This window comes from Lutra lutra, chromosome 2 (assembly GCF_902655055.1).
Source record: "Lutra lutra chromosome 2, mLutLut1.2, whole genome shotgun sequence".
Lineage (NCBI taxonomy): Eukaryota > Metazoa > Chordata > Mammalia > Carnivora > Mustelidae > Lutra > Lutra lutra.
The window spans coordinates 194,275,529-194,298,869 of record NC_062279.1 but is presented as its reverse complement, the minus strand read 5'-3'; the positions used below and the strand labels follow the sequence as shown (position 1 = coordinate 194,298,869).

The 23,341-nt window shown below is 34.7% G+C and overlaps 1 protein-coding gene across 3 annotated transcripts in view; it reads left to right on the top strand.

Moving 5' to 3' along the window:
* The window catches only part of TECRL (trans-2,3-enoyl-CoA reductase like), a 121,588-nt gene that overhangs the window by 68,978 nt on the left and 29,269 nt on the right, over window positions 1-23,341 (top strand). For 2 of the 3 annotated variants that reach the window (XM_047719416.1, XM_047719418.1), the window contains exons 3-4: window positions 11,901-11,945; window positions 17,880-17,983. In XM_047719416.1, the coding sequence (XP_047575372.1) occupies window positions 11,901-11,945; window positions 17,880-17,983 (149 nt within the window). The remainder of the gene's footprint in view (window positions 1-11,900; window positions 11,946-17,879; window positions 17,984-23,341) is intronic. The other variant, XM_047719417.1, reaches the window with a different exon arrangement.

Below are 23,341 nucleotides of genomic sequence, written 5' to 3'. Positions count from 1 at the left end.
TCTCTGTTTCTTTCTGATCTACTACTTTTAGGGTCTCTCTTTGCTTAGAGGACCCCTTTCAATATTTCCTGTAGAGCTGGTTTGGTATTTGCAAATTCTTTCCATTTTTGTTTGTCCTGGAAGCTTTTAATCTCTCCTTCTATTTTCAATGATAGCCTAGCTGGATATAGTATTCTTGGCTGCATGTTTTTCTCATTTAGTGCTCTGAATATATCATGCCAGCTCTTTCTGGCCTGCCAGGTCTCTGTGGATAAGTCTGCTGCCAATCTAATATTTTTACCATTGTATGTTACAGACTTCTTTTCCCGGGCTGCTTTCAGGATCTTTTCTTTGTCACTAAGACTTGTCAATTTTACTATTAGGTGACGGGGTGTAGACCTATTCTTATTGATTTTGAGGGGGGTTCTCTGAACCTCCTGGATTTTGATGCTTGTTCCCTTTGCCATATTGGGGAAATTCTCTCCAATAATTCTCTCCAATATACCTTCTGCTCCCCTCTCTGTTTCCTCTTCTTCTGGAATCCCAATTATTCTAATGTTGTTTCGTCTTATGGTGTCACTTATCTCTCGAATTCTCCCCTCGTGGTCCAGTAGCTGTTTGTCCCTCTTTTGCTCAGCTTCTTTATTCTCTGTCATTTGGTCTTCTATATCGCTAATTCTTTCTTCTGCCTCATTTATCCTAGCAGTGAGAGCCTCCATTTTTGATTGCACCTCATTAATAGCTTTTTTGATTTCAACTTGGTTAGATTTTAGTTCTTTTATTTCTCCAGAAAGGGCTTTTATATCTCCCGAGAGGGTTGCTTTAATATCTTCCATGCCTTTTTCAAGCCCGGCTAGAACCTTGAGAATCGTCATTCTGAACTCTATATCTGACATATTACCAATGTCTGTATTGATTAGGTCCCTAGCCTTTGGTACTGCCTCTTGTTCTTTTTTTTTGTTGTGAATTTTTCTGCCTTGTCATTTTGTCCAGATAAGAGTTTATGAAGGAGCAAGTAAAATAGTAAAAGGGTGGCAACAACCCCAGGAAAATATGCTTTAGCCAAATCAGAAGAGATCCCGAATCGTGAGGGGGGAGAAAGGGGATAAAAAGGTGTTCGAAAGAAAGAAAAAAAAAAAGAAACTATTAAAAAAAAAGCCGATAAAGAAAAAATATAAAAAGAGGAAAAAATATATATATATTAGATAAACTATTTAAAAAACGTTAAAAAAAGAAAACGGTAAAAGTTAAAAAAAAATTAGCAGAAGAAGAGAAAAAGAAAAAAAATTGAAAAAGAGAAAAAAAATTAAATTAACTGCAAGGCTAAAAAATCGTGGGGAGAAAGCCATGAGTTCCGTGCTTTGCTTTCTTTTCCTCTGGAATTCCGTTGCTCTCCTTGGTAGGTGAACTTGGTCCTGGCTGGGTTTCCCGTTGATCTTCTGGGGGAGGGGCCTGTTGTAGTGATTCTCAAGCGTCTTTGCCCCAGGTGGAGTTGCACCGCCCTTACCCGGGGCCACGCTGAGTAATCCGCTCGGGTTTGCTGGGTTTGCTTTCGGGAGCTTTTGTCCCCTGAGCACTTTCCGTAGAGTTCCGGAGGACGGGAATAAAGATGGCGGCCTCCCGGTCTCTGGCCCGGATGAGCCAAGAGCCCAGGGCCTCACTCCTCAGTGCACCCTCAGAGAACAGCGCCCAATGACTCCCATCACCCTGGCCTCCGGCCGCGCTCCGAGCTGACCGAGCCTGCGACCAGCCCAAGGCAACCCCGAGCTGAGCGTCACTCCTCGGCTCTGTCTCTGCAGCCGGCTTCCCCGTTCTAATACCGGTAAGCTCTGCAACACTCAGACACCCCCGATCCTTCTGCAACCCTGCGGGAGCTGAGGCCGCGCTGACCCCGCCTGGGCTTCACCCCAGTTAAGCCTCTGGAGCAATGTCCCTCAGCGGAACAGACTTTTAAAAGTCCTGATTTTGCTCTGTTGCTCCGACGCTCGCCGGGAGCTGGCCCCTCCCCCCGAGGTCTATCTTCCCGTCGCTTTGGATTCACTTTTCCGCCAGTCCTACCTTGCAGAAAGTGGTTGATTTTCTGTTTCTGGAATTGCTGTTCTTATTCTCTTCAATCTCCCGTTGGATTTGTAGGTGTTTGCAATCTTTAGATAAGCTATTTAGCTGATCTCCCGCTACCCGAAGTAGTCTCAGCCTGCTACTTCTCCGCCATCTTGACTCCTCCCTTGTAATTGTCTTTTAGAAGACTCACAAGAATCCAGATAAAATTGTGAGGGTATTTTTATTTTTTTAAAAGATTATTTATGTATTTATTTGAGAGAGAGAGAGAAAGAGAGAAAGAACTAAGGTATTATCTGCATATCTATAATTGTCTTGGGGCACCTGGGTAGCTCAGTTGTTAAGTGTCTGCCTTGGGCTCAGGTCATGATCGCAGGGTCAGGCTCCCTGCTTAGCAGGGTGTCTGCTTCTCCCTCTCCCACTCCTACTGCTTGTGTTCCCTCTCTCACTTTGTCTCTCTCTGTCAAAGAAATAAAATCTTCAAAACAAAACAAAAATAAACACGTTGTCTTTTAGAAAACTCCCAAGAATCCAGATAAAATATTGAGGGTATTTTTTTTAAAGATTATTTATTTGAGAGAGAGTAAGAGAGCTGGTGGGAGGAGGTGCAGAGGGGGAGCAGGGAGCCTGAAGAATCCCCGGGACCCTGGGGTGGTGACCTGAGCTGAGGGCTGTCGCTTGACCAACTGAGCCACCCAAGTGCCTGAGGGTATTTGCAGCAACATTATTGTAAAATGTGTGTGTGTGTGTGTGTGTGTGTGTGTGTGTGTGTGTGTGTGAGATGGGTATCAGTATGTGGTCAACAAACAAACAAATAAATAAATAAAATGAAATCACTAACAATGATAAATGAGTAGTTGTGGAGAGCATGTTCTGAGCTAAAATCATGAATATTTTAAGTGGAAAGACCAGTCCAAGAGAGAAGGCAACAAAAAGAAATAAAATTAGGTTTTGTTATATGAAATTCATAAGGAGAATGGAGGAAAATATTTTGGAAACAATATTTAATAGCAAGGAGGATTCCTAAGACATTTTCATGCCTCTGATTGGAAGGGTTTAGTGTGAAGAACAAATACTAGGTTAAAAATCATGCAGGGGCGCCTGGGTGGCTCAGTGGGTTAAAGCCTCTGCCTTCAGCTCAGGGCATGATCTCGAGCCCTGCATCAGGCTCTCTGCTCAGCGGGGAGCCTGCTTCCTTCTCTCTCTCTACCTGCCTCTCTGCCTACTTGTGATCTTTCTCTGTCAAATAAATAAATAAATAAATAATCTTAAAAAAAAATCATGCAGAAAAGTTTTCTATTAAAGGAAGAAGATGGAGGGACGTTATTGAGTGGAAATTGATTGTTTAGAAGTTTTTTGCTGTTGACAGACTATAAGTGCCCTCAAGTGCATTTGCGGAGTATTAGAAGGCATGAAGAGGTGAACAATTGGGTCTGATTAGTGACTGTGCAAGACAAAATTGGAAGAAGTATCATTATGCTGATAAATATTCTGGGAGACTTGATAGCTAATGGTGTCCAGTGTAAATGGGGGTACAGGCATGATGATCAATTCTGGTAATTTCTTAGCAGTATGGTGGGTAATTTGGAGAACAAACTGGTTATGAATTTAAGCCGGTGAGGATAAAGGAATTGTCTGTTTATACTCTGTGTGCTCTTCTCCTGGCCCCACATTATTATTGCTTTATGCTTTGTATTTACTGTGAAATTGGCTTGTTACTTTATGCTTCTTCCTTTCATGCTCTCTTTTATAATTCTGAATATTTTTATTCAGCTTTTAAATTTTCCATTTTTAGAACCATGTCTGTTTTCCTGCAGAAGCCTTGCTTTGTGATTGCTGATTATACAGTGTGATAGCACTCTGTCTTTCTTATTTGAGCACTTCATAATAGCAAATTCTTTAGCAGATGCATTTTCTTTTCAAGGTCAGCAAAATTATATATATTGGTTGGTGCCAGCTTTAGTGTTAAAACTTTTTGTTGTTGTTGGGATGAAATAAGAAACGGTTCTTTTATTTTTCAGATGTATAAACACTATCACACATATCATATCTTACTGGCTTCCTTGATTCTATTTTAGCTTGATCACTTAATTATGTAGTTGGCATTTATAAGACTGCAAATAAATGGTTTACAAGGAAAAGAATGGTCCATTTAGTTCTAGTGAAGTACTGTACTGAATGAATCATTTGTACCAAATAAAACAACTGACTCAACAATATTAAATCAACAGCTAGTATTTTAGTGCATAAGGAGCTTTGTATAATATGTTTCTTGTGATTTATTATAAAAAAGGAAACAGAATTCTTGTGTCTGCCCTTTTGTTCAGGCTTTCTTATAGGATTATAGTGTTTGGAAGGACTATAGCAGTACTAATTAATAAAGCATTGTAACCGAGGAGACGAAGGAAAGAGCACAGGACATTCTGTCATGACATCATGTTTCCTACTTAGCATTCTATTACTTGATTGATATCTCCTATACTTTAATTTCATTTTTCACATGTAAGAACTTTTCAGTCAGAGCGTATCTTTTGACTGAGAGGAAAAGAGACAGTTGTACACTTTGGATATTACAAAAAGGAATATATGTGGAAGTTATTAATAAGAAAAAGTTTGGCTTAATAGAAACATGTTTACAATAAACTGTCAAAATTTAAAAAAAAATCTTTTGGGGATCCTGAGTGGCTCAGTAAATTGTGTCTGACTTGTGATTTTGTCTTAGCTCGTGATCTCAGGGTCATAAGTTTGAGCCAAATATCAGGTTCTGCTTTAGGTGTGGAGCCTGCATAAGATTCTTTCTCTCTGCCCCTCTGCTCCTCCTTATCCCTTTCAAATAAATAAATAAGAAAGAAAAATCTTTTTATCAAAATCTGAGATTAGTCAATGTTTATATATTCTTCCTAAATAATCCAATGTATTCAGAATTATCTAAGTCTTTTTTTTTTTAAGATTTATTTATTTATTTATTTGACAGAGAGAAATCACAAGTAGGCAGAGAGGCAGGCAGAGAGAGAGGAGGAAGCAGGCTCCCTGCTGAGCAGAAAGCCCAATGCGGGGCTCGAACCCAGGACCTGGGATCATGACCTGAGCCGAAGGCAGCGGCTTAACCCACTGAGCCACCCAGGCGCCCCTGGAATTATCTAAGTCTTAAGAATGCTTTCAATTTTGGGGGGTGCTTTCCATTTTGTATGTTATTGTTGTCTAGTATCTTGTTTCTCTATATGCATATACGTTATTATTACTGTTACCTCTATTATTTTATATAAATGAATTGTATATACGTATATATATTTTGCTATTTTATATAGAAGTATCCACATATATGCCATTTCCTTTGTTCAACATTGTTTAGTTTACCTTATCTTTTCATCCTTGAATTAACTTATTTTTCTAAAAGTTGGTCCTTTAGGTATTCAACTAATAATAGGCAGAATGGGTCTACTGAATGTGAGATTTCTCACTCTAGTAATGTCCTTGTGTTTTCTTTAAAAGATACTCCATTTAGAAGAATTGTCCAATGCCTTTTATTGTTGCTATTTAGAAATCTGGTATCAGTTTAATTGCCATCCATGAAAATTTGAAAAATGTGAAAATACATAAAGATAATAACAGACTCTGGATGGAGTTATCTGCCTCCAGATGTTAGTTACTTTTGCTTCCTTGGGCAGGAACGTGGAGGTTACAGGTCACTTGAATCCAAACAGGAAATGAGATGATTCAAAATTCAGTTTCAATTCTTGTAGGAACTGACTTATTTCTGATTTGCCCTTATTTTGCAAAACCAATTGGGATATTGTGCTTTTACCAGGGCTTCTACATATCAATTGGGGATGTAGTCTGTTCCTTCTGTTCCCTTAGGCTTGTGAGTTTGTGGGAAGTCCTGCTCAGCTGTTTCTTCCCATAAAAGCTGATATCTCTAGTGGATTGTGACTTCAGTTGCTAGACTGAGCTTTCTGGACTTTCTGCCTTCCCAGAGTTTGGTTTCATAATTCTTCATGTTTCTAATTACTTTGTGGAAAATTTGAGAAAATATTTTCCATACTTTTCTAGTTGTCCTCAGTATGAGGTATGGGGAGGAATATATACTTTGCCATTGTAATTAATATTTTTTTCTTATGCTTGCATATGCCTAGTATATTGTTCACTTTTAACCCCTATTTCTTTTAAGCTGTTTCATATTTTCTTAATCATTTCATGTTTCTACTTTCTGAGTAATTTCCTCTGGTCCATCTTCCACCTAACTAATTCTCTCTTCTGCCTGGTCTAGTTGTCTATTCTATCATGCCATTATTTTGTTATTACTAAAAATAAGTTGATGATAAATTTGATTTCTATAAATTGTATTCAGTCTTTTGTCAAATAAGCTCCTGTGTATATAAACAAGGATAAATTATACAAATATATTATTATGTTATATACTATATAATTACATACACATACGATTTACTTTTTCTTTCAAGGGGTTTATTAGAAATAACAGTTGGTACACTTTAATTCATAATGTTGTTTTCTTGGAGTGGTACAACATGTGACTCTTGATCTCAGGGTTGTGAGTTCAAGCCCTACACTGGACCTAGAGATTATTTTAAAAAATAATAATAATGCTACATTTTCTTGAAGCTTATTATCTAAAGTTTTTTGTTTGTTTGTTTTTTGTTTTTTTGTTTTTTTTTTTTTGTTTTCTCTGACAGGAGTCATTGTTATTTTTTCAGCACAGTTAGAATCTATTTCCTATCTTGTATATATTAATTATTTGGAAAATAAGACTTCATCATTTCTAAATCTTTGGAACTGTCAACTCCAAGATTAGCTTTGATTGCTACATTAGTATCTAGTGGCAGGTCACAGTGAATAGGTCAGACAAATTTGTTTATTTTCTTCTACAACTAGTTCTGGAATATTGAGGAATTAAACTGAGCCATGTAGAAGCTTGTAGAACTTCATCTTTCTTCCATTAAACTCTTGAACAGAGCCAGCTCTACATAGCATACTTCTTAGGTCTATATTCTATTTATTTTATTCTTTATCTTTTCTCACACAAGCCATAAAGAACCCAGGATGTAAACAACAAAAATTGGTCATAATTTCATTAATTCTCAGAAGTCTCTGTGGTTCAATATGGAGGTTCCATCACATTTATTAACTTTCTTTAATCCCTAACTGCTCTCAGAACTTATTCTTCCTACTGGGTTTGGTGAATCAAGAAAAGGGTCAGAGTAAAGGGCAAGTTTTACTGAGGGTTATAAGTGAGGGCCTAAGTGTTCTAGGATTCACGGATTTCAAAACTTTTTGATGGCTATTCAGAATAAGAAATTTTTATTGGTTTTATAAAAATAAAATGTACTTATACAATTTAAACTATTGAACAAAAGTTCAAGAAACAATATTTAACCCATCTAGAATTTATTGAAATACATTGCATCCAGTGTCATGATGATCCATCTCTACTTATTCTACTATATTTTATTCTATTCCTTTAAGTAATGCTAAGAATAATACACTAATTCCATTTTTCAATTTATTAATGACTCACAATCAACAGTTTGGAAAATACTGCTTTGTTAAAATAAATATATTTTAATTACATCTTTAAGTACATATATATTGAATTGCATATATTATTCATTTAGGATGTTATCCCTGGGGCACCTGGGTGACTCAGTTGGTTAAGCATCATCTGCCTTTGGCTCAGGTCATGATCTCAGGGTCTTGGGATCAAACCCTGCACCAGGGTCCCAGCTAGCAAGAAGTCTGTTTCTCCCTCTGCCCATCCCTGTTAGTGCTCTCTCTCTTAGATAAGTAAATAAAAATACAAATGAATTAAAATAAAATAAAAAATAATAAAATAAAATGTTATCCTTTAGTGATATAAACACTTTCAGTTTTCAAGAAATGAATTATAAGTCATTGTTAGAATATGAAAAAAAAAAGTTACACAAATCAAGTTTAGTATCTTGATAATTTTGAGACTGGCAGATGCATTAGATCCTCTCTGTAGTTATAATTCATTTGTAAGCCAGTTGTCTAACTTTAATGTATTCCACAATATAATCTTTTAGACTATTCATCCATGCTAAAAATCCTTATGCAACATATGTTCTTTATCATTTATATTTTTTTTTCTGCTATTCTTCAAACCTATTCTACCTTCCCACAACAAGCACAGAAGATTTCAGCAAATGTATTCTCTGCTCTTTGAAAAGGTGACTGAAACCAATCTAAAGGCTTATATAATCAGTTAATAACTATGTTTCACCAGGACACACTGTTAAAAGGTCACAACCTATAAATGCCAAGTTTATTCCAAAAGTACATTATTAGTTTATCCATGTTGACAGAGTTAGAAGGACATGGGTTTCCCAGTAAGTGTTTAGAATTTCTAATTTCTCTGATGTATCATTGTGGGTTCAGCCAGTATTCAGTCATTTAGTTCATAGACAGATCTATGGGCTTAGAATGATAGTTTTTCATTTCCACCATAGGAGGCATTACAAAGTGCTGTTGAAAGCAGGATCTCATGTGCATATTATTTAAATAGACATAAATTGGGAGCTTTTATATACACCCGTCATAGGTGCTCAATCTCCATCTGTTCAATATAAATGGATTCCAATTATATTTGTATTTTCTGCAATTACCCATATTCAAAACTCAGTTAAAACTATGGAAGTCTCGGGGTGCCTGGGTGGCTCAGTGGGTTAAGCCTCTGCCTTCGGCTCAGGTCATGATCTCAGGGTCCTGGTATCTAGCCCTACATCAGCTCTCTGCTCAGCGGGGAGCCTGCTTCCCCCTTTTCTCTGCCTGCCTCTCTGCCTACTTATGATCTCTGACTGTCAAATAAATAAATAAAATAAAAAAAAAAACTATAGAAGTCTCTGTTGTATGAATTTTCATTGTATCTTCTTTGGTAGCAAATTTTTACTATGAGTAACAAAAATAATTATTTAAAAATATCTTTCAGCAAATAATGTTAGTATACATTCCAGAACAAGCAATGGCTATATAAATAATAATAATTTTATTAGTAAATACAAATACAAAACAAAAGTGTCTTTACCTTCATATCCTCTAATTTTAAAAATTAATATCTAAGTTAAATTTTGTGTCTGCTCATTTGTCATGCTATTATCACATTTTGTTGGATATCCTAAATAGTTTTATTTTATTTATTTTATTTTTTTATTTTTTTATTTTTTAAAGATTTTATTTATTTATTTGACAGACAGATCACAAGTAGGCAGAGAAGCAGGCAGAAAGACAGGAGGAAGCAGGCTCCTGCTGAGCAGAGATCCCGATGTGTGGCTCGATCCCAGGACCCTGGGATCATGACCTGAGCCGAAGGCAGAGGCTTTAACCCACTGAGCCACCCAGGGGCTCCTCCTAAATAGTTTTAAATATGTGATTACAATTTTGACTTATAGTTATTTGTCCTTGATAATGTGAATATATACATTGTCTTTTTGCAATAAATTTAGAAAGAATCTATTGAGATAATCTAGTTATGTCTTATCATCATCATTCTTATTACCACTTTAAAAAGCAATGTTTTGAAAAGAAAGAGCAATGTAGAATGTTCCTTTGATAGTACTCTTCTTTTAATTTATTATAAACTGAGTTAATTTGCTTAATACTGGCTATCAAAGTTAAGAATTAAATTTTCAATAAAGTCTTTAAAATGATAGCAAAATTCATTTTAAGAGAAAATAAATATATTTTGGTAATTGTGATCCATTTTTTCTATTAGGGCTGTATTTGGTAAATGTATTTTGATTTTCTTATCCAGGTAGAATTTTTTAGTAAACTATGTATTTATTCCTAATGACAGTATAAGGAAAATATAATAAAGTGATGGTCTGCTATGATCAATGGGCTTACAATTATTAAAAGTCAATAATATATATTATTCCAATAGTGTGCATTACTCTTGGTAATGAAAATAACCCACTTTCAGGTACCAATATAAAAAAAATAAGATCAATGTTCCTTGGTTTTAAATGAAGGTGTTTAAGCATTGTATTGAAGAATAACTTACATAAAGTGCACAAGTTCTATGTCATATACCTTAGTACATGCCCACAGATTGAACATCTATGTAGCCAGTCCCCAGATTGAAAAACAGAAAATTAGAAAAAAATTTTAAAAATTACAAAAACAGAAAAACCCTAAAGCTCTTATCATAGCTATCCACCATGCTCATCAGCACACTGCCAAGATTTATCTCCACTTATGATACTGAATAACTACTTTATGCACTTCCTAAGATTGAATCTCTCTTCCAGAAGAAACTATTAGATTCTTGGCACTGGGAGGAAAATGTATATACATATATTCTGTCCATTTTTAAATTGGATTATTCATTTGTTTTATTTAAATTCCAGTTAACATACAGTGTAATATTGATTTCAGGTATACAATTTAGTGATTCAGTGCTTACATACAACAACTGGGGCTTATCATAAATGCACTCCTTAATCCTCATCACCTATTTAACCAATCCCTCCACCTACCTGCCCTTTGTTAACCATCACTTTATTCTCTGTAGTTGAGAGTCTCTTTCTTGGTTTGCTTCTTTCTCTTTTTGCCCTATGATAATTTGTTTTGTTTCTTAAATTCCTCATAAGAGTGAAATGATATGGTATTTGTCTTTCTCAGACTATTTCACTTAATGTGATACTCTTTAGCTCCAACCACATTATTGCAAATGGCAAGCTTTCATTCTTTTTTGTGTCCAAGTAATATTCCATTCAACATATATACTACTTCTTTATTTATTCATCAGTTGGAGGCACATGGGTTGTTTCTATAATTTGGTTATTGTAGATAATACTGCTATAAACATTGGGGTATATGTTATCCATTTGAATTAGTATTTTTATATTCTTTGGGTAAATACCTAGTAATGTAATTGCTGGATCATAAGGTTAAATACCTAAATGTAAGATCTGAAACCATAAAAATCCTAGAGGAGTAACAGATTACTGCCTAGAGGCAGTGACCTCTTTGACATTGGCCATAGTAACTTCTTACAAGATCCGTCTCCTGAGGCAAGGGAAACAAAAGCAAAAATAAACTATTGGGAATTCATCAAAATAAGAAGCTTCTGCACAGTAAAGGAAACAATCAACAAAACTAAGAGGCAGTCGTCAGAATGGGAAAAGATATTTGCAAATGGTAATTTCTTTTTTTTTTAAGATTTTATTTATTTATTTGACAGACAGAGATCACAAGTAGGCAGAGAGGCAGGCAGAGAGAGAGGAAGGGAAGCAGGCTCCCTGCTGAGCAGAGAGCCCGATGCAGGACTCGATCCCAGGACCCTGAGATCATGACCTGAGCCGAAGGCAGCAGCTTAACCCACTGAGCCACCCAGGCGCCCGGGGCAAATGGTAATTTCTGATAAAGAGTTAGTATCCAAAATATATAAAGAACTTATAAAACTCAACACCCCAAAAATGAATAATCCAATTAAAAAATGTGCAGAAGATATTTTTCCAAAGAAGACAGCCACATGGCCCACAAACACCTGAAAGGATGTAAAGATGCTCAATATCACTCATCATCAAAGAAATACAAATCAAAACTACAATGAGATATCACCTGACACCAGTCAGAATGACTAAAATTAGCAAGACAAGAAACGAGAGGTGTCGGTGAAGATTCAGAGAAAGGAGAACCCTCTTACACTGTTGGGAATGCAAAGTGGTGCAGCCACTTTGGAAAACAGTATAGAGGTTCCTCAAAAAGTTTAAAATAGAATGACTATGATCCAGCAATTGCACTACTAGGGATCTACCCAAAGAAATATTAGATTTTAAAATGTGTATGCACTTGTGCTAACAATTAAATGCTTTCTTTTTCATGGAAAGGCCCAAAGTGGTATCCTTCCCAAGTTGGCCTTCAGCTTGAACAAGGTAAGAATCAATTTTCACTGATTTATTTATTTAATTTGGAATCTATTTTCTGTCATCAATAGCTAATGTTTATTTACCACTTACTAAATGGTAGGCATTTTAGTAAGTGCTCTAAGTCAGTCATGTCAATTGATTCTCCACATAAGTTTGTGCTTCATTTTTTGCATGAGAAATTTTAGTCTCAAGGAGATAATTTTCACACATCCACCGTCATGTACATTGGAGGCAGGATCTGAGCTAACATCTTTCTGTTTCTAAAAGTTTTATTGCTTTATTCCCTCATTCTATTATCACTTAAAAAGTTCTCAGGGATACTGCTCAATAATTTTTTTCCTTCCTTCCCTTTTCCTTCTTTCTTTCCATTTTCTTTCTTTCCATTTTCTTTCTTTCTTTCTTTCTTTCTTTCTTTCTTTCTTTCTTTCTTTCTTTCTTTCTTTCTTTCTTTCTCTTTCTTTCTTTCTCTTTCTTTTTGACAGAAGAATAAATGAACTAAGGAAGAGCAAAAATGAATGAATGAATTTTAGGGAAAATATCATATCCAGTATTAAGCCTCAAGTTTCTCAAACTATTAAATCCTATTCTCCATTAAAAAAATTTATAAGTAGATACACTTCAAAGTTACTCTTACTAAGAATCATTGTCAGTGGGGCCCTTGGGTGGCTCAGAGGGTTAAAGCCTCTGCCTTCAGCTCAGGTCATGATCCCAGGGTCCTGGGATCGAGCCCCACATCGGGCTCTCTCCTTGGCGGGGAGCATGCTTCCTCCTCTCTCTTTCTGCCTGCCTCTCTGCCTACTTGTGATCTCTCTCTGTCAAAAAAATAAATAAAATATTAAAAAAAAAAGAATCATTATCAGTGATATTACATCAACTTGACCTTAAATTTGGACTTGTTAAATAAGAGCTGTGGTAGCATATAAATTTTGGAAGAATACTTACTCGAAGTCAGTAACAGTAAATTTACAAGAGGCATCTATTAAGGAATTTCGGTCTCTAAATTTTTCCATACAGTGATGAACTGCTTTTTTTTTTTTTTCTTTTTTCTGGTACCTTTGCTAATACTCAGTACTTAAGGACAAATGATGATTTCCTCACATCTCTCTAAGGTGTTTTGTTTGTTTTCATTTTTTCTTAGACATTCCAGCTTTCTCCAACACCTTTATGCTGAAGAAATAGGAATCATGGTATTCTTAGAAGTCATACTTTCTTGATGATCTCAGATTCTTCCAAGCTCAAATGTGAAAGATAAATTCCTATCTGGCTAGAGATTAAAGGAGAAGATTCATTATCTTCCTTATTTTTGCCTCTGCAGGGCCCAGTATATGCCAACTATATAAACACCTTTCAACACATGAATGTTCAAATAACATAAAATTATATAGTATTTTTTTCTAAATTGACTCTTATATAATGAAGCCTCTAGAATGCCATAAGCATCAATATAAAATAATGTTCAATTTGAAGGATACTACAAGAAACTGGGAATCTCTGTTCATTCTTCCTAGTGAATGTGACTTTTTACTTTCTTTTCACATATATTTATTTTGTTCCCTTCCCATAAATGTACAGGATATGATATGAATAAAATATAGTCATTAAGTGTCCTTGAATAGAAATGTGATGACATAGTTAAAAAAAAACAAAGGGTCAATTATTTTAGCAAGCTAAGCTGGATGTGGTACAAAGAGGTTGTTTGGAGTAACACAGAATTTTGAAACCTGACTCTTCTTACCTATCTATAGAATCTTCTTTCATAAAGTAGAGCTAATAAAGAGCTTAACCCATGGTTTGGTTTGTGTTTTATAAGTGTTATATAAGTTCTTATTTATAAAGCACTATAATGATTGACACATGGTAGATACTTCATCAGTTAGTTAAACTGATGTTATAAGTATTTATATTAGGGAAAGAAATCTTAACACTAAAACAAGGTAAGGCTTAAATATTACATATATTTCCTGCCAGAATATATTTCCCAGAATGCTTATACTATGAACAAGGACATCATACAGACTTAGTCTTTACAGTTTCCTCACACAAAAGACAGCAGTAAAACATAAAAGAAAATAACAAACAGACTTTAAGAGAAAATTAACAACTTTTTTTTTTTTTTCTTTTTAAGCTCAGTGGTTGTGCTGAGCTGAACTGGTCTTAGCATTACTTCTGTGGGTCCACTCAAGCAGCTTCAGTCAACTGGTGGGTTCTTGGTGACTGGCTGGTCTAGGATGGCCATGACTGTAGCCAATCCTCTCTACCCTATTTGATTTCTCATGCTTCAGCAGAATATTTGGGACTTGTTCTCATAGTGGATTCAGGGGTGCAAACAAATGAGCATAAGCACTCAAGAATTCTTTTTTTTTTTTTTTAAAGATTTTATTTATTTATTTGACAGACAGAGATCACAAGTAGACAGAGAGGCAGGCAGAGAGAGAGAGGAGGAAGCAGGCTCCCTGCTGAGCAGAGAGCCCGATGCGGGACTCAATCCCAGGACCCTGAGATCATGACCTGAGCCAAAGGCAGCGGCTTAACCCACTGAGCCACCCAGGCGCCCGCACTCGAGAATTCTTAAAGCACGGGGTTGGAAGTGTCATAATCCTTGCCCTACATTCTGTTAGCTTAAGTGATTGACTAGGCTAAGCCATATTCAAAGGAGTGCAGAAATAGGCATCAACTCTTACAGGAGATACTAAAAGTCATACTGTAAATGGTGTGGATATGGGAAGGGTAAGGACCTACAGTCACAACTGTAATACAACGGTCATAGAAACTGGTAACTAAAATTTGTTCTTTCTTCCTACCTTGATTAGTATACTTAATAATGTTCTGGAAGCACAGAGCTGAATTTCTAACACTTAAAATCATTGGATTTCTACAATAGAAAGGTAAAACATCGTAGACTTGGTCGTTTCCTTCCTAACCCTGGCTCTAATCATCCATGCCCCTTATATAAGAGCCCTGACAAACCCCAAGGTACATACCCTAGCATCTGGCCCATTTGGGGGGAAGAAAAGCCCCCAAAAGAAGATTTTTTAAAAATAATTTGGCATAAAATTTAGGGGACTTAAGTGGCTGAAGCCCAATACCCATGGCAATGGTTCTTTTTTTAGGAGTATGTTCTTGGCCCTACACATTCATTTCCCTTTGGTAAAGGACATAGACATAGAAGGCCAAGGACAGGTTTCCCTGTTTACTGAGTCTGAGTAGTATGGTTAATGATATGCTTGGATTCTCTCCTTCTACTCAAATGCCATATTGATGGGACTGCATTTTAAAAATATGCCAATGGTCTGTTCCTTGAAGTCATCAAGAGTGATACAGGAGTAGAAACTAATCCCCTCCCCCAAGGTGTCAATAGATGTATGTTGGAAAGATGTTTTCAGCACTTTCAAGTTATACAGAGATCTCAGATTATTTCGTCTTTATTAACATTTCTTGTTGTTATATATGATTGTCAAAATGATAATGGCCATTTGTATATTGAAGTCTTTACCTTGATCCATGTTGCATTAACTTCCTATTGCTGTATAACAAATCACCATAAACTAGGCTTAAAATAACACTCATTTATTAGCTTGAAGACACAGTATGGCAGGATTCTTTGCTCAGAGTATCAAAATCAAGGTGTTGGCTGAACTGAATTCTCATCTTAAGACTTTTAGAAAATTCTACATCTTTTTTTCATTCTTATTTCATTCTTACTATCTGAAAAAAAATTTTTTTTGTGGCTCTATGACAGAAGTTCCTATTTCCTTGCTACTTGTTGCATTATATAGGCCATTACAGTTCCTAGAGGCTATTTTCTTTACTTGCCATGTAGTTCTCTCCATCTTCATCCCAGCCATCGTTCTGATACTATAGTACCAGGATTCTAGTACTTTGAATCTGAATTCTTCTCACTTACCTATTCATGCAGATTCAAATAATACATGATTAACTCAGCCTACCTGAATAATCCCTCTTATAAAGCTACAAAACATGACCCAGTCAAGGGAATGATAGCCTACCATATACATATTGGTTTTATCAAATATCATTTTTGAAATTAATACATAAAAATTGCACATTTTACCTTACTTTAAAATATCTGTAATTGTAAATCATTGTAATTGGATTCTGAAAATCATCAAAAAATAGTCATAAATTAGCATTTAATGTATCTTGGAAAAATAGAGAATGGAGGGTGCTTCAATGGTTCAATCAGTTAAACATCTGCCTTTAGCTTAGGTCATGATCCCAGGGTGCGGGAAGGGTCCTCACTTTGGCTCCAGGTTCCCTGCTCAGCTCTCTCTCTCTCCTTTTATCCCTCTCCCATGCTCATGTTCTCTCTCTTGCTTTCTCTCTCTCAAATAATAAGTTAAATCTTTAAAAACAATAGAGAATGAAATGACACTTTTTCATGACTGGGGTTGAAGATAAATCACAGATAGATTGGCATAAAGAATAATAAAAATACAAACAACTACAATGACAATAATAATGGCTTTATACTTATGAGATTCATTTAACCCTAGTCCACTTTTCTTTCTGTGTGGTATATCTTTCTTTGAATAAAACAAGATATATTTACCTTTGTCTCATTTATGAAGATTTAAGGTTTTACAATTGTTTTGTAATTATAAATAATGCTAAAATGAACATCTTTGTACATATCTTTCAAGACACACATGTTGGGCTTATCTAGTGTTTGTTATTAAGAATGGAACATTTCCTTTACATGTCTTCTAAGATATTAGTTGCATTCTTCTCCGATTTCATGAGAAACTCCTTTTCAGTAATCTTTTCTCTATGTTTCTCTTATTACTTTGAAAGCCATAGTGTTAGAAATCTGATTCAGTTTCCATTTTCTTTTCAAACTGAACACTTAAATAATCTCATCACATGGCATGGCTTTACATGTTAATGACTTCCAAATATCTACAGACACACCTACCCAACTGCCTATTTGCTAGCTCCTACTTGAATGTCTAATAAATATCACATACTTGACATACCTTAACTGAAATCTTAATTTCTACCCCCAAATCCTTCTCCTTCCTCAGTCTTCTCCCTGCCAGTTAATGAAATTTAATATTCCTAATTGCCCAGGCCAAAAATCTAAGAGCTGAAATACTTTCTTCTCAAGTTGAACCCGCTCTGTGTTCAAAACATATCTGAAAATGATGAACTTTTAACATTTCTACCAGTGCCATCTTAATCCAAAAAATTCCTTCTTGATGAATTTCTTCCTAAGTATTCTTACCTCCCTTCCTCCCAGTTTCCACACAGCGTCCATAGAGATCTTTTAAAACATACATCAAGTCACTCTGTTGATACTTACAATGACCTCTAAAATTTACTTGCCCTATTTTATCATGTAATAAAAGAATTTAGAGAACAGTTGACATCTATGTCTACTGACACCCCAAATTATACTTAAATATATATATATATGTATATATATATATATATAATTTATTTATTTTAGAGGGAAAGAGGGCATGAGCAGAGAGAGAGAGAGAGGGACATGCACTGAGCAGGGAGCCCAACACAGGGCTTGATCCCAGGACCCTGAGATCATGACCTGATCTGAAGGCAGACACTCAATCCACCGACTCACCCAGGTGCCTCCTACCAAATTATGCTTTAAAAACACCTTGTATCATATTCAATTATGATATTATCTAATATTACATTTTCTCAGAACACAACAGGATAGTAGCTAGATGTAGGATGCACTTTGTTTAGGTAGAGGTGGGAAACTACCATATATTTGAAAAATTGTTAGATATTTTATAAAATGGGTTTGTTTACATTTTGCTTTACTTTAAATATTTATTATACATTGCAATTTCTATGTATGATTTATCCTTAATATTCACAATTTTTCACATTAAAAATTATTTGTTAAAATCACTATGCCTTGAAATTGTATTAAAATATTTTTTCTTATTATTTAAGGTGGGCCTTTTTTGAAGGACTACATAACCATTCAAAGCATCGCAGCTTCCTCCATTGTCACTCTTTATTTTACAGACCTAGGTCAACAAGTCAGTTGGACTACAGTAAGTATCAATTTGAAATGCCATATACAGTCCCACATTTTGATAGGAAAAATGTGTTCACAGGACAATTTTTATCAAATAAATTCATAATGAAACAAAATACTGTACAGAATGGCATTTTAAGTGTTGCATTCTTACGATGAACTGTGGCCAAAATTTTATACAGGAATTAAAACCATGGAAATACACAGTTGGAGGAAGGAGAATAAATTCTTTTTTTTTAAAATGCGAACCTATCCTATGACTGTTGACTCTTTTTCTGCTTCTTCTGTGCGTTGTTAGTTAAATATTTCTTCAGTTTTTCCTTCTAGGAACCTAGAGATAAGGACTCTTTTGACATTGAAAAAAGAAGCAATAAAATATTCAATAAAAAATGTTCTAAGGCAAAGGTTTTGGAAAATCAGAATGGAGTAGTGAGACTTCTTTGAGTTGAGTGGTCATGGAATACCTTCAGCTCTCCTTGAAGGAGGAACTTTCAAAGTGGTGGCAACTGACTCCAATGGCATTAGAAGAATGAAGACTACAGTATGGAGAATTAAGAAACAGAGATTAAGATATGGAAGATTAAGAAACAGAGAAATTACTTGACACTAGTTCATAAGCATTGACCTATTCATGAGTTATGGAATTGAGAGATGGAGTAGCTTTAGTAGCAAGAGGAAATACTAGCTAACATTTTGTGGCAAAAAGTTAATTTGATAAATAATTTTGACACTGACTTACAAAGGATAGTGCAATCATTCTATTTTTTCAATTCAATTGTTTTATTTTATTTTATTTCTTTTAGAATTTTAAAGTTTTTCCAATTACATTCTATTTCATATCTGTGATGGGATTGTACTTTTAATATTTTATATATTAAGATAGCTTTTCTTTTTGCCATCATTAACAATCCACATAATCAGACATAGTGCTTTAAGTTTTCCATATAAACACTCAATTTTTAAAATTATTGCAAACACAGGACAGTTTATTTGTTATAATTTAATTCTCAAATAAAGAAACTCAAGTTTGTATTTATTAAAATATTGTCACAGCTTTTATTTTTCAGACAATCTCTCCTTTAATATATATTATCTTTCTGTATTTAGCTCATTATTTATATTTTGGTGTTATTGGTAAAGTAGTTCCTTTAGTTTTCAAAGTTCCTTGGTTGAGCTTTTCGGTATTAGTTTGTTGCATAAAAAAACTGAGTTTAGAGTATTCTGAATCCTTGTAAAGTATAATATTTATAAAAAAGCCTACTAATGCATGAATTATGTAAGCAAGGGGTTTAATACTTAAATGTGATATCAATAGACCTTTACTAAAGGAGATTTTGGACAAGCACTTTCTGATATTCAAAGGTTAAAATATTCATAGCCTTTGTCCACATTTATGATGAAAAGGGAATTCTGTCTACAGAAGTTTTGTCATGACTAGTGACATTAATGGTGAGTTCATTAGAAATTCCAACTGCATCATTTGAATAAGCACTGAGCAGAGAAAGTAAAGTGCTAAGGTGGAATTCTAGGACAATTGTACTAGAAAATTACAGCTTATTTGAAAGGAAAGTCATTTAGGTGACAAAGAGAACTCTGGAAATAGGGTGAATATTTTTAAATCAACCCTATTGTTCATACCATCTTTTGCTCCAAATAAGTCAATCCTATTAAATGCTAAAAATATACACATTACATTGCAATCATATCCACTTTATATCTACTAAATTATATAATAAAAGTAATATTTACCACTCATAACATTCTTGTACATTTATAAAATACTAAAACGTGTTTCTATAATAAAAGCATTATCATAGGGTTAGGTTTTCTTTTTGATACAATCTATGTAGCAAGGTCAAAATTAAGATTTTAATAATATTTTTCATCAAGTAGCAGTGTGCTGTCATGGAATATTAAGAAAATATTTGCCTCATTGAACTTATTGAAAGACAGGATAGAAGGTTAGTATAATAATCCTCATTAAATATATCTTATTAATTAAAGATCCAATTCACTTTTCACCATTTTTATGTTCATTCCTGTGTGTCCTATAGTTCTATGCAATTTATACCTTGCAAAGAGTCAGATATCTGCCACCACAATCAGATACAGAATTGTTCCATTCCCACAAAGGAACTCTTTCATATTAATCTCTATATTTATACACTCTTTTCCATATTCCGTATCCTGGGGCAAACACCAGTCTATTCTTCATTTCTATATTTTTGTCATGTGTCAAGTGCTATAAACAAAATTAGACAGTTTTTCAATTTTTTTTATATTGATGTTTAATTTTCTCTAAGTGTAGTGTCTTTGGGATCCATCCTGTTTATTGTATGTATCAATACTCAGTTCCTTTTATTGGCGAGTAATATTAGGTTGTATGAATGTAGCAGTTTGTTTATCCTTCACCCCCTGACAGGCATTTGGGTTGCTTTCAGTATTTCACAATAAATAAAACTGTTATCAATTTTGTGTAGGTATTTTATGAACATAAGTTTTTATTTATCTGGTACACACTGTTGAGTTTTAAGAGTACCTTTTATAGTCTAGATAAAGTATTTTGTCTGGTAAGTGATTTGCAAATATTTCCTCTCAGTCTTAGCTTGTCTTTCCATTCTCTGAATAAGATTTATGGCTGTCTTTTTTTTTTTCTTTTCTTTTTTTTTTTTGTGCAAAAAGTTTTCAAGTTTAGTGCAGTGTAAATTGCCAGTGTTTTAAGGATTTTATCTTTGCTGTCATATGTAAAAACCCTTTGCTTTGTTCTAGATTTGGGAGTTTTCTTCTATGTTTTCTTCTAATAGTTTAATAGTTTTTTATGTTTTACATTTTAATCAGAGTCTATTTTTATTGTAAAGAAATACCTAATTTTATCACCAAGCTTAGTATTTTCTTTCAATTTGTTTCCTGTGTTCTACAATTCTTCTGTTCTGTTTTTATTTTTTCCCCATTTGGAATTAGTTGTCACGTTTTATTTTCTATTAGCCTTTTGGTTATTTTGGCTATATATTCTTTTTTTACCAACTGCCCTGATTACCCAAGAGATTATAATATGCATCTTTAAAATATTGAACACTAATAAAAGTTGTTTAATTTAGGTTTACTGATGTGAAAATACTTCATAGATAATTGAATGACTTTATGATATTTAATCTCTTCCTGACTAACCTTCTATTGTGGTATATTTTAGTTTTCTAGGTACTGTTAAATAAAAATCCACTACTATAAATTTATATGTCAATAGTTATTTAGATTTATAATTTTTACTTTAATTTAGTTATTCTTTCTAATGCTGAGTTTATATCTGTGAGCATTATCATTTTTTAAAAATAGTTTATTTATTTATTTGACAGACAGAGATTACAAGGAGACAGAGAGACAGACAGAGAGAGAGGGAGGGGGAAGCAGGCTCTCCGCTGAGCAGAGAGCCCGATGCTGGGCTCAATCCCAGAACGCTGAGATCGTGACCTGAGCCGAAGGCAGAGGCTTTAACCCACTGAGCCACCCAGGCGCCCTGAGCATTATCTTTCTTCGTGGAGAACAACTTTAGTGATTTATTCTAGTTCTGTTGTTGATGAATTTTCTCAACTCAGTTTATCCTATAATGTATTTATTTAACTATTTGGGGAGAATGTTTTTGTGGAAAAAATAATTCCATATCGGCAGTTATATTTGTCTTCACTTTACAAAATTTCATTATTTTGATTTTTGACTCCCAAGTTCCTGTTGAAAAGTCCACTATGCTCTTTTGAAATAATGTGTCTTTTCCCTGGTTCAAATTAAATTTGTCTCTTGTTTGACACTGTTTGACTATGATACATGCAGTTACAATTATGTTTCTATTTATACTGCTTTGGGTTTGTAGTGTTATCTGAGTCTGCTGTTTGGTATAAATATTTAATTTGAAAAATTATCATAATCACTTTAGCATCTGGTTTTGCACTGTTCTCTTTGTATTCTCCTCCTGTGATTCATATTTCAATTCCATATTTTTCTTATTGGAGGTCTCAAGTATCTGCTGAAATACTCAAACTTTTTTTTATTTTTTTTATTTTTTTTTAAAGATTTTATTTATTTATTTGACAGAGAGAGATCACAAGTAGACGGAGAGGCAGGCAGAGAGAGAGAGAGAGGGAAGCAGGCTTCTTGCTGAGCAGAGAGCCCGATGTGGGACTCGATCCCAGGACCCTGAGATCATGACCTGAGCCGAAGGCAGCGACTTAACCCACTGAGCCACCCAGGCGCCCCTTTTTTTATTTTTTGAATATATAAAATATAATTTTTAAATGTGTCTCATAATTCTACTCTGTAGATCTTCGGTTTATCTCTTTTGAATATCTCCTGGTTTTTTTGGATATGATTACAGTATCTTTACTCCTGTTATACATTTATATTTCTGACCTAGTGCAGGAAAATATATATGAACAACTTGGTGTCTTTTTTTTTAAGATTTTATTTATTTGATAGAGAGAAAGAGTATAAGCAGGGGGAGTGGCAGGCAGAGGGAAAGGCAGAAGCAGGCTCCCCTCAGAAAAAGGGGACCCCTATGTGGGACTTGATCCCAGAACCCTGAGATCATGACCTGAGCCCAAGGCAGTTGCTTAACCAACTGGGCCATCCAGGCACCCATGAACAACTTGTAAAGGCAACTTGAGGCCTAGAATCATGTTACTCTGCTGTCAAACTGATTTATCATCCTGCAGATAGACTAATGGCATTTGGTCTAGGTTGTCTTAATCCAGTTGATGGCTGAAATGATTTTAGGCTGAGCTTTAGTACCCGTAAAGACAGATCTCCTTCTGCTTCATCATGGCTCTAGGTCTTAACCCAAATCCTGGTGATTTTATAAGGCCATTTCTGTCTTTAAAAGATGCCAACCAACAATTTTTGTCCCTCCCTTCTCAGGCACCCTCTAAAGATTTAGTCTTCTTAGGTTGCTATCAGACTTCAAATCCTAGAGTCAATCACTATTCTTGAGTCCTGTTTAAAAAATCCTGACCTTCTAATTCTCAATGACTCAGTAGCTCTTGGAACCCTGAAAAACATTTTGATCAAGTTTTCATGCTGATCTCACTACAATGGTTTGAATAACCTAGAATAAAATTCTTCATTACATGTTATGAATATAATGGTTGAATTAAAACAAAACAAAAACAAAACAAAAACTTCTTTTAATATTATATTAACTTCAATGATTTTCATTCAGTACAAAGTGGTATGACTGTTGAGAAATTCTCTCATAATTTAAATAGCTCTCCCATCATTAGAAGATTAAGGATGACACCACTTTATTTTGTCAGTAATTTTCAACAACTGTGACATAGGCAATTTATTTTGTTTTCAACTGTCAATTGTAATTTTAAAAAAGAAGTAA